Genomic DNA, 22,783 nt, shown 5'->3' on the forward strand with positions numbered 1-22,783 from the left:
GGGAGGCAGGGGGAGGGAGATGGGAGGTAAGGGGGAGGAAGTGAGAGGCAAGGGGAGGGAAGTGGGAGGCAGGGGGAGGGAGATGGGAGGTAAGGGGGAGGAAGTGAGAGGCAAGGGGAGGGAAGTGGGAGGCAGGGGGAGGGAGATGGGAGGTAAGGGGGTGGAAGTGAGAGGCAAGGGGAGTGAAGTGGGAGGCAGGGGGAGGGAGGTGGGATGCAGTGGGGAGGGAGGTGAGGAGAAGGACTCCCCGCCCCCTCTAATTATACTTGGAGATCCATGCTCATATGTTGAAATCTTTTATAGATAGATAAAAATAGATAGCTGTGAATCTATGACACAAATTCGAAGTGGAAGGCAAGCATCATTTAATAAAATAAACCAAAATCGCATGGGGGGAGATAGTGAGCGTGTCCTAACAATGATGTGTACGCAACTGCGTATCTGCATATCTGCGCCTAACAAATGTGTCACTACGCACGACTGAAATTGTACGTTCATAACCGTAGCAACAGACCCCAGATGAGCCCAGACGCTCTGCGGCTCTTGTTCCAAGATGCAAGGATAAATTATTATCATTGAGCCATTTATTAATGGAATGCAATTCTTTACTTAATTCTTTCTGTATAGCCTGTACCTCTGTCCCTGAAACTACTAAGGCCGAATCATCAGCATATAATAAAAGCTTGACGTTAACTGCCTTTGCTATGTCATTAACATAAATCAGAAATAACAGAGGACCCACAATTGAGCCTTGTGGTACTCCACATGCAATAGGGTCCTTATTAGACAAGGTACCTCCTACATCAGTTATTTGACTTCTACCAGAGAGATAAGCATCGAACCATTTCACAGTCCTAATATCCATTCCGATAGTTTTTAGCTTGGCTAGTAGAATTTTATGGTCAACGGTATCAAAAGCCTTTTGAAGATCTAATAAAACCATACCAGTTAGATTTTCTTTGTCCGACTCATTACGAATAATATCAGTTAGATGGATTAAACTTGTGTCAGTTGGGAAATTTGATCTAAAGCTAGATTGGAACTCGTACAGTAAGGAATTTTCTATTAAATATTTCTCTACTTGGTTAAAGGCTATTCGCTCCAAAACTTTGGACATGACACTTAAAATTGACACAGGCCTATAGTTTCCGGGTTCTGTTTTGCTATTCTTTTTATGTATCGGAATGACCCTTGCTGCCTTCATGCCATCAGGGATTTTTCCTTGCATGAATGACATGTTGATTACATGTGTAAGAGCTGAGCAAATAACGTTTGATCCATCTTTTATAAATTTTGCCGGAATATTATCTAACCCAATAGCCTTACCTGTATTAATGTTTTTCAGCACCCGTAGGAACCTCTTCCTCTCCCACCGTTGTAAAAGTAAATGAATTTTCTACTACGCCTTTGTCCCTGTAATAATTTTGAAGACTAATTTCATCATACGTCCCTTCCTTTTGTGGTAGATCGTTCACCAAGTTTGAGGCCACACTTATTAAAATTATTTGCAACAATTGCTTTGTCAAAACATATATTTTCTCCAATTTTTAGCCCTACCGCGTCCAAGGTACTGGTACCGTTATTTTTCAACCTCATAGTCTTTAAAGTCTGCCATAATTTTGTTAGGGTTATTTTTGTGGTCCTCAACCTTTTCCATATAGTAATTAGCCTTTGCTTTCTTAATTTTATTTTGAACTTTGTTTCTAAGCAATTTAAAATCCTTGTATGTAATTTCATCTTTACTCCTCTTATGAAGCAGTAATTTTCTCTTTCCAGAATAAGCTCCCTAATCTCACTATCAAACCATGGCTCAGTTCTTTGTTTTATTCTAACTTGTTTAATAGGGGCGACAGTGTCAATGGCCTCTAGGAGGTATTTTTGAAAAAAATTCCCATGCATGCTCTATATAATCCATGTTAAAATTTGTATACCATTGCTTCTCTTTTAACTTTTCTCTAAATAGCTCTCGACTATATGTTTTTAATGATCTAATTCTCTTCTTCTGGCCACTGCCAGTGCATGTGGTGGTGATATTACTGTGTAGTTTTTGCCTGCGTTAATTAATTACAGGTGGCAGCTCTCTATTTAAGCCTGTAGGCTTGCATAGGTAAATGGATGAGTGCTTACCTATTCTGTCTTGCAAATAGTTGTTGCTACTACGTACGATGGGAGCTTCCATCTTTAACCTTAAGACACTTAAACGTACGCGCCATCTCGTGGCAACTTTCATAACGATCCCAACGAACATTCCTTTGAGAAGGTTCCTGATACCATCTTTGTGCTTCCACTGTTTCGGCATGTATGTGAAACACATTTGCGACTAACAGGGTTTACTAGAATCCCACCACTCCACCACAGAGTCACCGCAGTAGACGTTAGATGAGCGCTGTCGCTCCGCGGCACTTGTTAAAGTAACAGTTCACAATGAAGTAGCATTCAGAAAATGTTCTCTTAATGAAACCTTTTCGGTAATCGATTTTGGAGCAATGTGTAAATTTTACTTCACCCACAATTGTAACATTTTTTTCCTTCAGTGAATACCGGAACTGGTGACAGATTTTGTGTTAAGTATCTGATTAGAGTATTTTTGCACAGAATGCCAGCATACAACGCTACTTCAATGAGACACATTGATAGATTTCTGGGGAACACAAGTATAATCATAATGCTTACAGCCATGATAAAACGATATATACATTCAAAGTAAACTGAGTGCAAGTTGGGCTGAGATGGTCTATGTCCCCCAGGGTACTGCCGGAACGTACCCTGGTACTATCTAATATGCCGGACTGTACCTTGCCTACTCCACTAACGAGTCTAGGGAGTCGCCTACGCCTACTCCCTAATCCTAACCCTAACCCTAATCCTAACCCTAACCCTAACCATATCAAATAGTTACCAGGGTATGTTCCGGTATACCGAACCGTACCCAGGGTACGTTCCGGCAGTACCCTGGGGGACATATACCCTATGAGCGCAAGTTGGGTGTACAACGCCACTTTTGTTCGACCTTTTACATAATTAATAATAGATCAACTAATGCCTTCAGATATAGATTTCCAGGTTTTGAGGATGTCATACAGGGCTTAGTGACTGTGATGCATGTGTTACCAGTACAGTAGTGTTATGTGTAAGGTGTTGTATGGAGAGTTTAGTTGTTGCACATGTTTGTTTTTTTATGATTGAGATAATATTATATGATATATATAATATAATATTATAGATATGATTGTTATTGTTGAGCATTGGCATTGGCATTGACATTGGCATTGTTATTGCATCGATATTGTTGAGCTCGTCTTTTTAGCTCATCTGACATAGTCAGATGCAGCTTGTAGAATCGCTTGATCGTCCGTCCGTCCGTCCGTCCGTCCGTCCGGTCGTCCGGTCGTCCGGTCGTCCGTCAACAGTTGGGCACAAATCTTAACCGCTCGACGTACGGTCACGATATTCGGGTCGTTGGGGGGGATCGTCAAAACGAGTTGGGATGTCGAAGCTGGGGTCAAAGGTCAAAGGTCAAGAGGTGTAAAAGAAGGGGGAACATTCACTCCTTAACTTAGGTATAGGGAGGAAATGCAAAATTGCGGCACAAATCTAAACGGCTGGACCTAGGCTCGTGATAGTGCGGTGTAAGCATCAATGGAGGAAAAGCCATCACTGTGCCGAAATTGGAGGTCAGAGGTCAAAGGTCAATGGGCACAGGGCAGATTTTAGACATTTTTCTGAGGACATGGTCTGACGGAGCGCGATGAAAAACTTTTTTGTTTCAGCGGTGACCTACCATTTTATGGCTTTATTGAAAGGAGACATGAAATGTCCCTTCTGCTGACATGCGAAGAGTAAGTGTGCGATAACCTTTTGACCCTCAAGAGGAGGGTTAAACATGGATTTGTTGACTGTTAACAAAGGAGTGAACTGCTTTTGCTATTAGAGCCCCCTCCCCCACCCTCCCTTCCCCTCCCACACCCCCTTCCCCACCCTCCACCACCCCCCCCCACCCTCCCCCTACCCTCCATCTGCGATAGTGGGCGTGTCCTAACAATGATGTGTAGCAACTGCGTGTCTGCATATCTGCGCCTAACAAATGTGGTACTACGCACGATGAAATTTTACATTTATAATCATAGCAACAGACCTCAGATGAGCCCAGACGCTCTGCGGCTCTTGTTTATTTTACCTGTGTTTCTTTTTAAGTCTTCATCTGCATGGAAAATTAAGAACCTACTTTAAAATCTTAGCCTAAAACAGGTTCTTATGTAAAGGGGTCTAAATGGGAAATTTTAGCCTAACATGTTCTTAAAATCTATGTTCTTATACGCGGGTTTTTACTGTATTCCATTTCATATCACATACTTTAGTTAATATTTAGGTCCGTTTGCATGGCTGTTGTTATGTCTACACCGTTGCTTAGTACCTTTTTAACATAGTCTTCGTTAGAAGAGCTTTTATCATGGCAGCGTCACCTGTTTTTTATGTTAGATTATGATATCAGGATAGGACATACTACAGCAATGAAAATCTACCCATTTTACTTCAGTACACGAAAGGACTGCATTTAACGAATTTAGATTGTCCAGAGTTTCTGTTGCCAATGCAACTAAAACAATAATTCTGCATGTGGTTTACGATTGCAATATATACATAAAAAACAAAATAATCACAAATAACCTTCTTCATTATTTTCCGTGATAACTCAAGACCAATATAATTCAATAGCAAATTTACAGCATATACAGTATCGACAGAGCAGATGAATAGGCAGTCATGGAAAATTCCACATAAGAAACGTTACAAAAACTGTAACTAAATTTAGTTTTTTTTATCTGATGAAGTAAATTTCTGGCTTTTACATATTTTACAGATATTCCATTTTATAGATTCGGACATACCTACGTTTTGAAGCACTCTAAGCAGTACAATTCCTAGAACAAAACGGGCACTAGAAGTGGTGCACGCACATGTGTCCCAGCACGTGTTTAGCGACCTTTAAATTGAAGCTAAGGAAATGGGTTCTATATTATTCATTTCACAAGTACAAGGAAAAATATGTTGTAATAATATATTGTCTCATCAATAAGCAGATGGGGTACTTATTAGATAAGCTTGAAAATTCCTATGGATTTATGCTCATATGGTCTATAAAGTAGTATATGTAGCAGCCACTTTCATCAGTGTTGCAACAATTTCTTTATAAATGGTGTCACATACATAAGTGCATCTGATTCTAACACAAGTACATATGATTCTGTAACCCGAGTGTGTATAGACTGCTACCCTGTCTCTATTTTTCATGCAAGTTGCAATTAGCTAAGGATAGAAACAGAGCCTTGTGACAAATGCTCTAATACCCCTTCTATTCATCATCACTGCAAGCACACCGTGCAGATAAATGATGTCTTCCCTGTGTAAAACTCAATAGCAGTAGCAGGGCTACTTGCCAGTTGCAAAGCAAATATACATCATCAATGGAGTAATGGTAGTAGTCTACTGTCTAGTAAAAGTAGCAATGCTAAAAATGTTGCAAAACAGATTATGGGTAGGCATGGGAGGGATCTGAAAACCACGGTGAGAAATTTTATAACCTAGATCTTATTGCTGTCAAAAAGGATTCATGGGGTTCAAGCTGGCATTAAGCTTAGCTATAATTTTGCTATTCAGCAAAGTGAATGGGTATATAGGAGAAGCAGTAGCAACTGCAGAAACACTAAAATTAGCACAGGTGATCTGCAGAGCTAATTTCAATTGCTATTGGATATAAAATCATTCCTATTGTTAACAGCAGCTGCTTCACCAGAAGTACTGTGCGTGATGATTGCTTAATCCAGTCGATCATTTACTTTCAATGTTTTGATATTGTTATATTCTAAGATACTATTAATCATTTTCAATTAGGAGCACGTTGAACCACCAAGTCCTGAACGACTAGCTGCCCAATTACGTGCGATGTCCTACTCACAGGATACCTTTGTACAGAACATCACTAATCAATACAAGTCACTGCAAGAATCAAGTATGGCGATCGTAGAAGAGCTGAGAAACCAGAGGGCCATTGTTGAGAAGCTAAAGGTTTGAGCAGTTATTTTTTTGAGTATGTCTAGAATGTAATTCCTTGTAAAAAGCTTGCGTGGAAAATGTAAAATCAATTTTTTTTAACAATTTGGTGTAGTGAACCATGTGTTGTATTAACCTGTGGTAGTTCGCCAGTGGGTGAATGTACGATGGCGGGGTGGAGGGGGTAATTATCCAGGGGATACTTGCCCTGATACCAGGCAGCTGTAGAAAGCTTATGCATCTGTGCATTACATGATATTGAAAATTATCATTCATCGTTGATATTGCAAACTGTTGATCCAGCTAGTAAATTAAAATTCATGTTTTTTTGGTAGCCGTCTATGTCTTTGCCTAATGATGTCTTACTATTAGCTTGTTACAGTGTGGGTAACTGTCTCACTATGTTGTAACTGGCTTCTTGTATCATTGACTGTGCATTAATGCCATGTTGACCTGCCTGGTTTGTTCATCTATGCAGTCACAGATCGAGAAGTTGGAGCTACGCAGTGCTGAACGACCTCACGAACGTGGACGGAAAACTCTGTCAGCACCTCTCACACGCCCTATGGATGCCCACCAACAGGGCCGCTTTGCTGACTACAAACCAGCGTCACCCATGGCTACACCTGCGCATGTTGCAGAGAGACCTGACCAAGGTGATAGTGATGAAGAAGTCTCTAGTTCCTACAACTACTACTATGACGGTAAATATTGCAGTGTTGTTGAGGTCTAGTTCATTTATTTCCTTGTTTTAAGGCAGCATTTAAATGATTTTATTACAGCTGTAAAAATATAGTATGACTGCGTAACAATCTGTTGGACTTATGTTTGCTGCATAGGTGATGAATTCGAAGGTGACTATGATAAGTACTATGAAGAACGATCCTTTGAGGAGAACCCTGCACCACTGCCTCCACAATATGTGATGGGACAGTACCCGATACATGCACCCTATCCCTACACACAGGTAAGTTAACTCACAATATACACACCTATACAGAGCACCTAGTCCTGCTCGCATATGCAATATGCAAATCCATAGACACTGCATTCCAATCTGTACTGAATTGCCTACTTTTGTGCAATTGCTACCACAGGAGTGGTTTAAAAATTGAGTGTGCAAATATCACATACTGCAAAACGTAAACTTTTAGCAATAAGTCGTGGTGACAAATGATGGTCGCTCGAGTATTTGATGTTGCTTACATTTCTCCACCCTCAACCATTTCACTGTAATTATCATGGCTAACTATTCAAACACTTGTCATCTCATGCAACTGGCATTGTAATGGTGTATTGTAAAACCATTATAGATGTTTCCTGCTGCAATCATTTTGACTATATTGCTTCAGAATATATGTAAATATATTCTGACAACATGTGATGCCATGGACGATTGCAATGCACAGTTCCTATACTGGCAGTATGAAGTGGGGTAACTATAGCAAATTTTTAGCTCGCATTTACATCGTCAAGATGAGCTATTGCCATGGGGTGCCGTCCGTCGTCCGTCCGTTTGTCCGTCCGTCAACATTTGGCTACGGTCAACGATAACTCAAAAACCGTTTGACCCACATGTTTCAAATTGCATATAGTTACTCCTATGGGAGAGGTTTGAACGTCCTATTTTGGAGCACGCCAGTTGACCTACATTCGAGCCACGTCCACTTTTTGGCAAAAATGGAAATGGCCATAAGTCAGTTCGGGTTCAACGGATTTTGCTCATTTCTAGTATGTGAATGAATAAGGACTGGCCCCAAAACATATCACAAGGGTTTTTATATTTTTTTTAAATTATGCAAATTAGGTAGATTTTGGCAATTTTACTATGCATTTCAGGTTCTGCCTACGGTCAACGATAACTCAAGAACCGTTTGACCCACATGTTTCAAATTAAATACAGTTGTTACTCCTATGGGAGAGATTTGAACTTCCTATTTTGGAGCACGCCAGTCGACCTACTTTCGAGCCACGCCCACTTTTTGGCAAAAATGTAAATGGTCATCGTCATCTAGATTCATTCCATTTTGTTAAATTTTGGTATGTGAATGTGTAAGGCTAGCCCCAAAACAGTTGTTACTCCTATGGGAGAGATGACAACGTCCTATTACATTTATTTTGTCAAACTGGTCAACAACTCTACAATCATACCTATATACGTGTAATATTGTGTTTTTGATTCGTCGTTACAGTAATTTGACGGAATATTTTATTGTTTTTATTTACGCGATATTTGAAAACCAAAATGGCGATCATTTAGGCGTAGCACCATTTCTCGTCAAGATTTCAGACTTTCAGATCTGATACATTTATTTTTGCATCAAAACTTATGCATATATCATTATCAAGAGTATATAATGTGAGTTCTCCCATATATACTCTTGCTTTACAGAGGTAGAAAGTAGTTTGAAAATTTACAGGCCCGCCGGGCCTGTAGGTAAAGGATTTTACAGGCCCGCCAGGCAAATTACAGGCCCGCATCATTCCCTCGATACCGAAGCATTCAAAAAAAAATAAAAGACTGAAATTTGACATTTTTACAATGGTTTACGTTCGTACGCACTAACAGGCATTTAGGTACGTCTCCATCATCATCATACACGCGCACGCGTTCACACACACACACACACTGATCATTTAATGTGTGGATCATACATCTTGACTGATAAAGCTAATGTTTGGGACATATAGGGCAGAGAAAAACAACGCTCCGTAGCGTCGGTTAGTTGATTTCATGGCAAGCAAATGGAAAGGATGAGTAATGTAAACATCTAAGGAACCAGCCAAATCAGGCAAAGATAGGGTTGAGTTTTTCCTGGCAGACATGAAAGTTGAACACACACCCCACCTCACCTCACCTCACACGCACATCACCTCACACGAACACACACCCATACACTCACCTTTTGAGTTTGTGGCTTGCTGGATACGGCATTGACTGCTTTAGTATCTTCTGCCTGATTCCGCCTCTTTTACAGTTGCCGTGTATATTTTAAATAACTTTGCTCTCAACACAATCTTGAGAATGGTGCTATGGAGATGGAATGGTGGAATGGAGATTGGTGGCTATTAGGAGATGGTGGCTATTTCATAAATGGTTGCTTTACGATACCTTACGCGAACCCACGTACGTAACCAACTGCAGCAGAGCAACGAGATAATAAAATTCATACTTGGACTAGGTGTGTTGTTGTACGTGCTGCTTTGGGATTTTGAAAAGCCAACATTGATTACCAATCCGATATTTAGATGACATTCTTCTTTGCCAACATTCTGCCCTGATGTGCTAGATGGTGTACAGAATATTGGGAGACAGGAAGCTAGGCAACTGATGAAGCACGTACATCACGGAGAGGTGTTTTACATAAACCACGTTTGGTCATAACGTAGGGAAGCTTTTATTTAGCTCCACGCTGTATAAAATGTATATAGTTTTTTCCAAACGTTAAAAACAATATGACACGGTTAAACCTGAGTGATGCGACGAGGCTATACTGCCGTACCGACGAGGTTGTGCCGCACGACCGACGCAATGAGCGACGCAATGAGCGTGTGCACGTAAATAAACCCTGGTCAACACAATGTAAGGTTCACTATACTACCACTGGCCAAAAGTTAGCTCCACCCACTTCTTATTGATTTTTGGTATGCCAATGCTGCTACTGGATTCAGGAACCTGTGCTAACCTGTGCGTCCGAACATCCCACGCACGGTTCTTGAATGCCAACTAAAGTTGTGCGTGAGGTGTTATAAATTTTATGCGCACGATTGTGCGTACGCATTTCTTCTTGAATCCGGCGCTGAGATCACTAGTGCATGCTGGGTGGATTTTCCACGGGCCCGTTGGGCCTTGCTAGTATTAGAAATGCAGGCCCGAGCCTTAAAATTAGCGAGCCTTAACGGGTCTTGGGCCCGTTAGAATTTCGAACCCTGCTTTATATACTCCCCTCCCTCTTCTATCACACCCAAGGTGAGCTACAGTGTCATTGACAATTTTATTTCCTCAAGTCATTATACCAGCAAAGCAATTCTCAGGGAATTCCACAGTCCCCAGGGCCAAATGACCAGACATCATGTCAGAGGATGCTAGTGATGTTAAGGAGGAGCAAGGCTCACACACTGTCCCTATTGCAGACTCCTGGCAACTAGAAGACAGTGCCAATCATGTCAATCATGGCCACTTGGTTTAATGTTTTGGATTGAAAGTCTTTGCATAATGAAAAGTTACCCCTTAGCATCACAGTTCGCTTCGTATTTTAAATTTGATTTTATGAGCCACACTTCCATGATATAGTTATTTTAGTTCCTGGTTTATAAAGTGTTCTGGTACATTAGATGCACTTTTAAATATAGAATGCAATTTGCAGAACGTTTGACCGCAAGAAAGCCCTCCCCACTAAGGCCGCTACCATGTTTTTACCACTCACTATTAACCTTGCTTAGTATATACTACTCAGCTATTATGCTTATGTGTGTAATATTCCATACTGTAACTGAGAAAAACATAGCTAGCCTATATATAACAATATCTGATACACTAACCTTCATCTTATAGACAATGTAGTGTTCAAAGATGTTTTTCAAACAAACTTCATTACTATTTGCCACAAAATATTGGTCATTCTCAATTTATTTGCTGTAAGTGTAAACATTCCATAGAAATAAGGGCTAGTAGATATTGCTATCATTAGTCATGCCACGTTTTGCACATTTGTTTGTTTCCTTGGTTGGCGAGAGTTAATTTGACATCCTGCATTCAGTTATCCATCCCCAAACAGTAAGGTCATGTTCATGGGATACTTCGAGGTTGGCTTATTCGTTGTAAACAATGATCCTTGAAAGAAATAGCATTCAATTTCAAAGCTCAGTTTTTAGAACTTGCTAGGTGCTTTGCACGTTCATTCAATAACAAAGTAATGTAGAATTCAGAAATGTTTTATAGGTTCGTCAAGGTGCTGATGGTTGTTGCAAGACATAATACAGGTTGGTAGAAGATAGGGGGTAAACGACAAATTAAGAGAGACGATCGAATATTAATTACTTAGTAGCAACGATTGGGCCAGTTAGTATGCGACAGTGTGTTAGCGATGTTCGTAATAGGGGATAAAGCTCAGGCAGGTAGCAAATAGGGGTAATAAACATTTAAAGATGATAACAGTAAATAATCATTAGCAAGGATAGGATGATTATATCAACCAGTGAAAACTGTATAAAGCTTAAGCCAGAGTAGGCCAACGGATCTATAGTAGCTAGTCAGGAATGGCGCCTGCATTTGGGTGAGAGCAGTATGCCCACACAGAGGTTGAAAAGGGAAACCTCCCATATAAAGGGAGGTATGATTCGAGGTGTTAGGTGGAAAGAGAGAAGGAGATACGAGAGAGATGGAGACGTCTTGTCTGTCTGTCTCGCCGTGTGCTATGCCTCTTATTATCTCATGTGCTATCTATGATACTTTTATATGTAGATTAAATAATTATAATGTTAACGTGTCCCAGGGTGTGTTCCATCTGTATTCCTCACACTTCAACGTATCCGTTTCTGTCTGTCTGTCAGAGCAGGAGGGAGGTCGACCTGGCAGGCGGGAGGGAGAAGGGAGAGATGCAGATGCAGTGGAAAAAAGAGGAATGGATGGGGGGGGGAGATTATGCTTGTGCTCTGTGGAAAGGCAAAGATAACTTGTTACAAAAGCTGCTGCACATTTGTAATTAGTTATATAGGCAACACTGCTTCACATATTCGGCAAAATTTTAATTTTGGCAGAGTACACCATGCATGTTATGTTCGAATGCTTTTGATATGCTGCCTTTCATCTAAAAGCTCAAATAGTCTTGCCGGTTCTTTCTGCGGGTCTTGGCACTTGGCACTTATTAAACATGCAAAAATGCCCCTGTCTTTATTTTGCAAACCAAGTCTGTAGTTGTCCCCAGCCTTCTCTACAGAGCAGGTAATTGGCTTCAATATCATAGTTGTTCATCATCAACGACACTTAAAATCTTCCACTTCATAGTGATATTTCACATACCGTTAGCATATCCTAGCTGTCAATGGAATCACAAACGAGACTATGAATTTTTGCCCGATTATTTAGAAGTCATCGAAATCTTTAAGCTGATTTCAGCTGCTGTACATATCTTAGCAAGAGTACATAATAGAGATCTCTATAAACATTTCTATTATGTACTCTTCATCTTAGCTATCATTTGCATTGCAGCTGTCAGGAATCGAGGGAACATCAACACTAGCTTACCCTCCTCAAGTGCCTGGCGCCTCAAACATGCATCACCATGGCTACCCCCCATCGGTGGCACCAGTCAATGCCATTCACTACCAGTACTATCCCCACCCATCTGGATCATCGTCCATCATACACGGAGGCGTTCAGCCATTCCCGTACTACCCGGCTGGTACCACCATCACTGGAGGTTAGTATAAAAACGTTTGTTAATGTTTGTGAGGATGTGGCATGGTTTACTCGTTTCTAGGTAATGTAGTTAGCAACGTGCTTAAGCAGTTATTTGTAGCCAGGCTTTATAACGTGTGGTGCGTGCGTTTGTGCTGCACAGGTGTGCCAAATTTTCTTAGGATATTTTTCGAAAAAAAGTCAGGTAATTCTTTGTGATCTTAGACCAGCCTAGTGGTCTGACAGTGGAGCTTGTCGTACTGGACTCCACACTTATTTTTATGTCGAATACAACATCTGTCACATGCCTTTGTTCTATCAAGTTCACATTGCACTTGATATGTACATAATCATGATATGTACACAATTTATTCTTATTGGTTATAATCTTATAGAAACTGGTTCACTTAAGCAAAAAAGACAGTGTGTTTGAACTATTTTTGAACACGAAGGCATCACGCTGAATAATCTCCACACTATTATCTAGTGATACTGAACTCGTCTGTCTGCTCCAATTAAAATTTCCACCCAGAAGTATAAAGAGGGGTCTTATTATAATTATTTATCAAATATTTTTTTATGGTCAAAACAACCACTGTTATGGGTGCATAACAAAAGGAAGTAACATTAAGGCCTGTGCTTTTAGTTTAGGGCCCCCTTTTTTTTAAAGTAATTAATTTTTAAATATATCCAGGAACAAGAAGTCATTCACATGATAAATTATTCTTACCTATTTGTAGGTTCTACTAGTTACACCCACTCGAAATTCACTCCGAATATATACCATTATAGTACTTAAAACAGTCATTGAAGATTTAATAGCACAGCCACGTTTGGTTGTCCGTACAATTAATTTGTAATTGGCAGGTAGATAGAAGTGCATCAGATTCTGTGAAAACTGCATGAGATTCGGTAACATAAGCTATTCTAAACTAGTACTCTGGTTATATTCATAGACAAGAGTGAAAAGATATAAAAAAATGCATTGTATGTTTACCCGTCTCTAATCTGTTCTTCGTATCAATTTTGCAAAAGTCATGTGACATCAACAATTAATTAGAATTTATCTTGGAATTGCAATCGTTGCATATTATAGTGGGTGTATATAGAAGTACGAGTGTTCTAAACTATGCTTAGCCTTACTGTAAACACTTGCTGGTATGCAAGCAATACCACTAAGTATATGTACGGTTGGGAAAGTATGAGAAATAATCAGATTTAAGTTTATTATCTATGTCGCAGCTTTGCCATTCGGTGAGGGCACACAGCTTCCGGAGTTCAAGTTTCCACCTCTGCAACTGCCTGTAAGCTCTCAGCTTCCAGCAGCTTCTAGTGCTGACCCATGCCTTCTTGGGGTAGACCTGCCGGTTTCGCATCTGCCTGCACTGCCGGGGACACAGGCTGCATGTATGACCCTGGGTGCAGTCCAGCTACCCAAGGCAACAATGCCGAGTAGTCAGCACGTTGCATCCCAGTCATTCACTAGTGCAGGGTTGAGTGTGAAGAGCCTCCTCAGCAGTTCGGCAATAACCAGAAGCGGTGCGTAATAGTTACATGTCAGCCACGTGATAGTGTAAATCAGTGAGATAGCATGTCAAGGTTTTCTTATTTGCTTGATATATATATATATATATCAGGAGTAGATAATAGGGAAGGAGTGTGACATCAATAAACAAGGGAAATTCGTCATTTACTAGCCTTATAATACCTACGATTTACTACGCGTAACTCATCCAACTTGAGCTCAAATCGTACACAGTACATTCGCCTAGCATCGTGCGAAATCGTTTCCTCGTTTACACAAGCAATCCGGAGATACAGACTAAAACGTACGACACGATTATCCATTATTTGGCCATCAATCCAAATCCATTGTCCGCCTCTATTCAAACAAAAGGCAGCTACTAACGCGCTATTGCTAACTCGGCGGGCAATGTGGCTCGCTGGGAGATTTGAGCCCGATCAGCTGCTGCTGATTGCGGTTGGCGTGTGTGCAGTGGGGGCTGCTGTACGCCGTATGTAGCTGTGTACCGGGTCAAAGGTTATCTCGCCGAGTGTTGATGTCTAATCTTCCAGCGAGCCAGATGCCTCGCCGAGTGTTGATGCCTAATCTCCCAGCGAGCCAGATGCCTCGCCGAGTTAGCAATAGCGCGTTAGTAGCTGCCTTTTGTTTGAATAGAGGCGGGCAATGGATTTGGATTGATGGCCAAAGAATGGATAATCGTGTCGTACGTTTTAGTCTGTATCTCCGGATTGCGGGTGTATACGAGGAAACGATGCTAGGCGAATGTACTGTGTCCAATTTGAGCTCAAGTTGGATGAGTTACGCATAGTAAATCGTAAATTGAATCACGTCTCACGTTCATATATTCATGCGTAGTGCACTAAATTGCATTATTACATTAGTGAAAACATGTAATGAAAAAGTAAACTTAACACAGAATACCACTCATTATGAACATTCAAGCCCTGCACATGCAATAAAAATTATTCTATATTGGTTTGCTTCCCTCATAAGCTTGCCAGGCATATATGCATGTTTAGATCAAGCTAACTCCTCTGGCTAAGGTATCCTCCCACATAGCTAATGGCCCTATCACACCAGCCAGCGTATGCCGGACGTATCAAAAATTTGGTGAATACGCTGGCGAATAAGTTATGGGTAAGCTTTGTATAAGTTAAGAGCATGCTGAAGCACGCTGGTATACGTCGTAGTACGTCGAGGTAATCGAAAATTTTTGAGCATGCTCAAAATTTTCCGACGTATGCCAGCGTATGCCCATACGACCCGCATACGCGGGCCATAAGTTGTAGGTAAGTTATGCGATCGTTGACACACGTTACTTGTAAGTTACTCATAAGTCGAAATACGTCGAGATAATGTCTAGCGTACCCAAAACTTATTTCTAACCTATGAGTAACGTCCTTTGAACCTGTGTGTAACTTATCTCCAACGCATATTGACGTATGTAGACGTATTTGACATGTTCCGGACGACCACAGAACTTACTGAACGTGTTTCTAACTTACAGCTACCGTATAATGGCGTATTGGCAGCATTTAGGGGAATTGGTATATAAAAATGGTATTAGCATGTTGATACCGTGACGGTGATGTTGATACTGCGATGTCTAGTGCGGTTATGATTTGAATCGTCGAGCGGCAGCCTTTTTATAGGCTACGACACGTGATCGTCGGCGATACGCTGCCGCGCTAGACTATCGTTGGGTATAAGTTGTGAACGCCGGCAACACACTATAAGCATTCCTTGATATAAGTTATCTATAAGTTATCGAAACGTTCTATATACGTTACTAATACGTTAAGTATACGTCCAACTCGTTATGAATACGCTATGTATATGCCCAAAATTTAAAAAAACATCGATAGTTCAGCGTATGCCAGCGTTTTAGAGAAATTTTGATACGTCCGGCATACGCTGGCTAAATCGTCAAGGTGTGACAGGGCCATTATATGCCTTGCATCATTAGATCTATTGTATTTTTTTAGGAGATGGGCAAGCACACAGTTTTCAGATACCTCTTCCAGCTGACTATAAGCCTCCTGTACAAGCAACAGTACCATTAGGGAACACGTCACCAACGACAATCACCAGTCCCGGTTAGTGGGGTGAAGGGAGAGAGGGAGAACAAATGCCAAAAGGCAAGCATGCGGGCACGCGAGGAGGAAGGGTGGGAGGGAGGAAAGGAGAAAGTGAGATAATATGTGACCCGTTATAGCCAAATGAGTCGGATGTCGCACATATAGATTTTACGCTATGTGTGGTTTTTATTATATAGGCATGAAATTTTTGTTTTTGTGTGATTTTAACTAAAATTGATAGCTTAGAATGTTTTCTATCAGAAAAATCTGGGTGAAATATACATATATTTGATACAAAATAGTAAAATTATATATTTTAAAGAATAAATATATGTATTTATATATTATATATATATTTTTTAATATATATTTTATCTTTATTTTTCTCTTTTATATTATAATTGAAGTCGTCATGGCTTTAAAACAGCCAACCTTGCCTTCTGCGGCAAGTAAATGTGTATATACCTGACGCATTCTTAACTACACAGATTAGTACTATTCTACGTATTTACGTACGAATGGGGGCATTGTACGATGCAGTTTAGAAACTCGTAAGCCAGGTGGTGGTGGTGGGGAGTTATAGGTAGGAAAAGTGTTTTAGTATTTTGCTAACACACTCGTGTATTATAAAACATGCAGTTTGAAAACTATAGTTTCCAGTTTACTTAAGCTAGCCGCACACTATCCGACCCGAGCGCGATTTGAAGGCTTACGATTGGATCGTGATGTTCTAGTTTGGCTCGGGAGGCTTAAGATTGGCTCGGGAGGCTTAAGATTGGCTCGGGAGGTCATTTTGGCCCAATTCGAATTTTGAATCGGGAGCAGATCGGGTCGGATAGTGTGCGAGGGCTTACGACGCTACTCGGATAGTGTGCGTGGCCATCCGACCCGATCGACGAGCGCTGAAGAAAATTGACCAATCACAGAGCTGCGCCATGGGAACCGCATTCGAATGGAATGGCATTCGAACCTGGGAAACACTCCCGACGCTTAGTACACGCTAAATCCGCTTGGAACGCCACGAGAGTGCCATGGTTTGCGTCAACTTTGAGTCGGACAGTGTGCGGTGGCCTCCCGATCAATCGGGATCGGGTCGTATAGTGTGCGGGGGCTTAGTGCTGTGCACAGTGCAAAATCGGATAGTGTGCGGCTAGCATTAAGAAAATTGAAAATAGATGCCGACACAAAATTGCTTCACTCACCCGTAATACGTATTGCAGTGTCGTTCATCCATTGCGCTCTTGCTTGCTTGCTCGCCAGCGGTAGGCCCCTTATCCAGCTGATATCTCGGGTGCTGTATCAGCTGCTGTGATCTGTGACATGTTGTACTAATGCGTCGCAGTCAACCGTGGTATGCGTGTATGTGTGTCGTCTGGCAAGTGATCAATTTTCTGAATGTCACCGCATAAAACTGCATTGTTCCGTGTGTTATCCGGCAATCGGCCGAATGGCTGAATCTCACTACCAAAACCTGCATTCCTCCGCCTTCTCCTCCTTGCGTTGTCGTGATCGTATTCTGCTGTTTTTCGCTTCGTCGTGATCGTATTCTGCTGTTCTTCCCGTCGTCGATAGCCAGGTCGTACAAGATAAGTTCCGGCTTATATGTGCCTTAGCGGCAACATCATTGTTCGTAGGCACTTCCATACGCACTGGTCGTATGGCGAAAACGCCAACACTTCCTTCCTACGGCACAATAGTCCAATAGTCATAGGTTTTCTGTCTTCTTTCTTCCTCTTTAAGTCTTCTTCTTCATCGTTACAGCTGTCTTCACTGTTTTCTCTCAACTTTCGTGCATCGTATAGTGGTTAGTACCTTGCGTTGTGGCCGCAATAACCCAGGTTCGAATCCTGATCACGGCACCAAATTGTAGAGTGGAATATATGGTTCGTAGACAGTAGAACGTAACAGTTGTATAAACGGTGACAATTACAGTTTTATTACTAACACGGAAAGAAACAGTGTACACGTACCGATCAGAGGTTTCCTTCGTCTGTCTCGTTTCTCCCAAAACCCATCCTTTTTAAACCGTAAGCGCGTCCGCCGCGACCCGATTAGACTTCCTAATTTATGGCGCGACTAGTGGATATAACGACTGGCCGGCGACTCTGTTTGAGAGGCACCAGGCACCGAGCCTGCTTCATGATGGCCGTATAACAAAAGGCGTTGCATACTTGTTGAAGTTAATGTGTTTGTAAGATTTTGAAATGCGTTCTGTCCTGCTGAATTATGTGTGCTCTTAAAGTATGTATTTAATGTCTTCTGTGTCCTTCGCCGCTGTCTCTGCATTTACCTGATTAATTGCCTGGCTAAAGCGCCGTACGTACTACATTGGTCACACTTTAGATTTTCTCTAATTTCTTCTGATTTGTCAAGGGTTAATTAAGTAACTTCAAATATCCATAACTTTTTTGTTTTATCCTATTCTCAAAATTTTGGGACGAATATGAAGATAAAAAAAGCAGAGCATCACGTATGATTATCTGGAATTTGAAAAATTGTTTCAAGTGACTCATTTCTCTATAACCGGTCACATATGACCCAAGTATACAGGGAGAAAGCTAAAAAAGCTAATAAAATGTTTTCTTCCAATAGCTGCTAGGACGTACAGGCTATCAACATCCCAGTCACAGGATGGTGAACTTTCTGATCATGAACCAAGTGTTGACTTTGTTCCACTCATCCCCCTTCCAGCTGAGGTCAGTTTCTTATTTCAATGTGTCACTTTTCTTGAGCTCAGTTTGCTTCTTGTCGAGTTAAGTTAGTGTGAGTTTCCATATTTCTGCATGCAAGCTGTTCTCATAGTAGTTGTAGTTTTGCACTACAAACACTGGCTTACCCCACCACTGATGATGTATAATTGGCTGTGACGTAATACTACTTTCTAATGTGCTCAAAACAATTACATTTTTAATAAACCTTAATATTTCGGATCGGATGGATTTGGAGGCATCTAATCACTACATTCTGCAGGTCGAGGTGCTGACAGGTGAGGAAAATGAGGAGATTATGTTTTCTGAAAGAGCCAAGTTGTTCCGTTTCACGGAGAAGGAGTGGAAAGAGAGAGGAATTGGCATTGTAAAAGTTCTAAAGAGCTCGCAGAAGGGTACAGCCCGTGTGCTCATGAGGCGAGATCAGGTACTGCATGTAATTTCTGTGAATTTCCTGTCTGATTCTTTCCATGTCTGTTTATTTCATTGTTTAGAGAACATTTTGTTACATTATGTGAGATCGTAAAGTCCCGCTGCCATATTGAAACGTCATCAGGTCAAATGATAAGGGGGATAAACATTGCCTCGGCGCGCGCTGCGGAAAATACTTGAAAATCTAAGCGTTTAGCTTCTGTATCAACACATACATTGCAAAAATATCCCAAATGAGCATAGTTATTTTTAGAAATGTTTCTGTAAGCAGAAAGGCACCCGTGGATTGAAGTACGTATACGAAGTTATTGAAGATATTTATAGATCTTGCGTTAATTGGAAAAAAATGGTTAAACGGATAAAGATAGAAAAATCCAGAAAACAGGAAAATAATTAAAAAAAGGATGGGATTCGATCCACTGACCTTTCAGCCTTGAATTGCGTGCTGTACTCGCTCGGCTATTGGGTGATATTGGAATTATGAATTTGGGATGTGCTATGAATATGACGACACTGTGACGTCATTGAGCGAAGAAACAAGCTCAACCAATAGCAGCGCTCACTAGAGCCCTATGTTCTTGATTGACCTAGGAAAAAAAATCACGCCACCCTCCACTCTAAATATCATAGCCGCCGTGCTGGTGTATACACAAGAAGTTCAAACAATTAATACATGTTGTTTATACGCAGAGGCTACTGGTACAACAGCCGTATCTTAATGTCTCGAGGCTACGGGTACGGCAGTCACACTACGCATGCGCTGCAGCCGTATCTTAATGTCTCGAGGCTACGGGTACGGCAGTCACACTACGCATGCGCTGCAGCTGTATCTTAATGTCCCAAGGCTACGGGTACGGCAGTCCCACAAACAAGTACAAACAGTCACCCTATCGGCCTATCCCTAACCCAACCCTAACCCTAACCCTAACCCTAACCCTAACCCTAACCCTAGCTCCAATCACAAAAGAGTTCACAAAGCGCACCTGCTCTACATGCGCAAGTGTAGATTATTTAACTGAGTCAAACTGACGGAACAGAAACCGTATCGAAATTTTGCCAGTTTGGTGTTATAGATGTTATCAACATCAGTAACTTAGTTCTCTATACACTGGGGTGGCATGATCTATACGCTTAGCATACTTGATGCATTTTACTATTTTGTTTGGTAATTGAACAGCTGGGTATAATACTGATTTTATATATTATAATTATATATATAAATATATTTTATATATTCCCTATGTTAGGATCACATATTGTAACTAGGGGTAGGCAAGCACATAATCATTAATATACAGAAGTAAGAGTTGTAGTATCTATGTATTGTCTGAGTTGGATGTATGTATTGTATTTGTCATCCGCGAACAGTCTTGTAACACACATAGTTTTAGATGGGATATCATTTATATAGACCAAGAACAAAAGTGTACCTAGCATCGATCCTTGTGGACCACCTCATGTCACTTCAAGAATAGATGAGCGAAGGTCCCCAATTGCAGTATATAGTGTCCTGTTAGTAAGATAGCGTTTAAACATGTTCTAGAGCTGATTGATCTGTAGTGTTCAAGTTTATATAAAAGTATGTCATGCTACACAGTATCAAATGCCTTTGAAAGATCAGGAAATATCGCGCAAGTAATTTTGCTGGCAGTCACCTAGAGATTCAAGAAGAGTGTCGTGAATTTCAGAAATTGCCAAGACTGTAGAATGATTTTTTTTAAATCCAAACTGATTTGGTGAAAGTATATTTGCGCAATTTGCATAACCTTGACAGGCAGTGGAATGACAGTGAGAGAATGTTTTCCTGGCTGTTTCCCAATGCATGTCTCTGATGTTTCCAACAAAAGTCGACCTTGAGCAACATAGCAGCCATGTGGTTGCAAGTTCCCTCAAGGCTGAAGTGATTTACAACACAGGTGTTATAGAATAGTATATAATTATTTTCTTTTTCTATACATTAGTCATTACATAAAAGCACCTAATAAATATTGACATGCTGGAGATAATACAGACTGTATTACAGTGATATGGTTTATGTAAAAAATACCATATTATAACCAAAAAAATGGGAGTCTGAAACCTTTGTCCAGGGTTCTAACATATGTATCATTCTTTTAGCAATAAGCCATAGTATTTCATGGAAACGCATCCTTTCCATGAATTAATATTTGTAAGTTTCATATTAGCTGTTTTATTACGAAATGAGTTCAAAAGTGTTCCAAAGTTAAAATTATATTATAAACTATAGATATGATACATTTTAACATGTCCAGCAAAACAACTGCATGCAGCAAGCACTTGAAATAACTCGTATCTGCTTATCGATCAGCTTCCAAGTGTTGTGTGGTAACCCCTTGGGATGGACAGATATTCGCTCTCAGGAAACAGTACTTTGATGTAGCCATTATGGGGTTATACAAAAGTTACATATTAAAATTACTGGCAAAATAACAAAGCTTTTTGCTCCTTAATTGTACTCTTACAGTCTTTCTGTAAACCTGTGCTCTCTAGCAGGTGAGTAGTCTAAAAACAGCAATGTTGAATGTTCTGGATCATGGTCGGAGGTAGTGCTAGTACTATAACCTATATTACTAGAGCTTAGCTAGGTCAGAGGCCACAAACATTCCCTCTTCATCCAACCATCCACTTTTCAAAGAGTCAGGATGGGGCATATCACCATCGGGGGTCTTTAGAAGCTCCTTAATGTGCCCGTGCTTCTGTTTGGAAACTTCTTCATAGGTAGATAGACGAGGTTGTTTAAAGTTATTTGCTACGTATGCCCTGGCAGCAAGTTCTTACTTTGTCCCTGTCACATGTAGCCCTGTGTTTCCTCACAAACTCCTTCAAAACCGTCACAGACCAGGATTCTACAATCTGTATATAGTGTTAATACTTCGTCACTCATATTGATTTACGTTAATCTAACGCGATACTATAATAAAACTACTGAATTTTGCGCAGAGCATCACATTTCTATATAACTAAATGCTACGAGCAGCATTTGTTTATCTCCCTTGTCATTTAACCTGATGACGTTTCAAGATGGTGGCAGGACTACGATATGGCTTTTTGTTTACATTTTGAGCTAATTTGAACAATAGCTCGAATGAGGCTGTGTAATGCCGCGGCCTCAGTCACGTGTTCATGGGGCCGTCCTCAATAGTGGCTTAAATTTATGTGCCTTGACTTAGTATGGGGAAGATGGAAGATATAGAGGCATGTTGTCAGTAGGATGGCCTTTTGTTCTGATTGCAGGTCTTAAAGGTGTGTGCTAACCATAACATTTTGCCTGGAGCATCACTTTCGGCCATGGCTGGCACTGGGAAGGCATGGGTGTGGTACGCGCAAGACTTTAGTGAGGAGCAGCCACAGAATGAGCATTTTTGCATCCGATTCAAGACTCCAGAAATTGCTCTCGAGTTCAAGCGAGTATTTGAGATTTGTGCTAAATTCACCGAGGTGAAATCTGATAAGGTATTGTACATTCTTTGTTTTAATATCCATTTTCGTTATCAGTTAAAATGCATTTGTAATTTTTTAGGGTTTCAGTGTGAACTCTACTTTTTGTTGCGCGTTTCATTTTAGTGTA

At 40.8% G+C, this 22,783-nt stretch overlaps 1 protein-coding gene across 1 annotated transcript in view; it reads left to right on the forward strand.

Moving 5' to 3' along the window:
• The window catches only part of LOC106813583 (E3 SUMO-protein ligase RanBP2-like), a gene marked incomplete in the record, with an annotated part of 87,967 nt that overhangs the window by 9,623 nt on the left and 55,561 nt on the right, over window positions 1–22,783 (forward strand). Inside the window, 9 exon segments of the mRNA XM_014817760.1 lie at window positions 5,893–6,066; window positions 6,530–6,755; window positions 6,891–7,018; window positions 12,263–12,473; window positions 13,694–13,990; window positions 15,962–16,072; window positions 18,647–18,750; window positions 19,025–19,189; window positions 22,450–22,668. Of these exon segments, the coding sequence (XP_014673246.1) occupies window positions 5,893–6,066; window positions 6,530–6,755; window positions 6,891–7,018; window positions 12,263–12,473; window positions 13,694–13,990; window positions 15,962–16,072; window positions 18,647–18,750; window positions 19,025–19,189; window positions 22,450–22,668 (1,635 nt within the window).

This window comes from Priapulus caudatus, unplaced genomic scaffold (assembly GCF_000485595.1).
Source record: "Priapulus caudatus unplaced genomic scaffold, Priapulus_caudatus-5.0.1 Scaffold794, whole genome shotgun sequence".
In the NCBI taxonomy this organism is placed as follows: domain Eukaryota; kingdom Metazoa; phylum Priapulida; class Priapulimorpha; order Priapulimorphida; family Priapulidae; genus Priapulus; species Priapulus caudatus.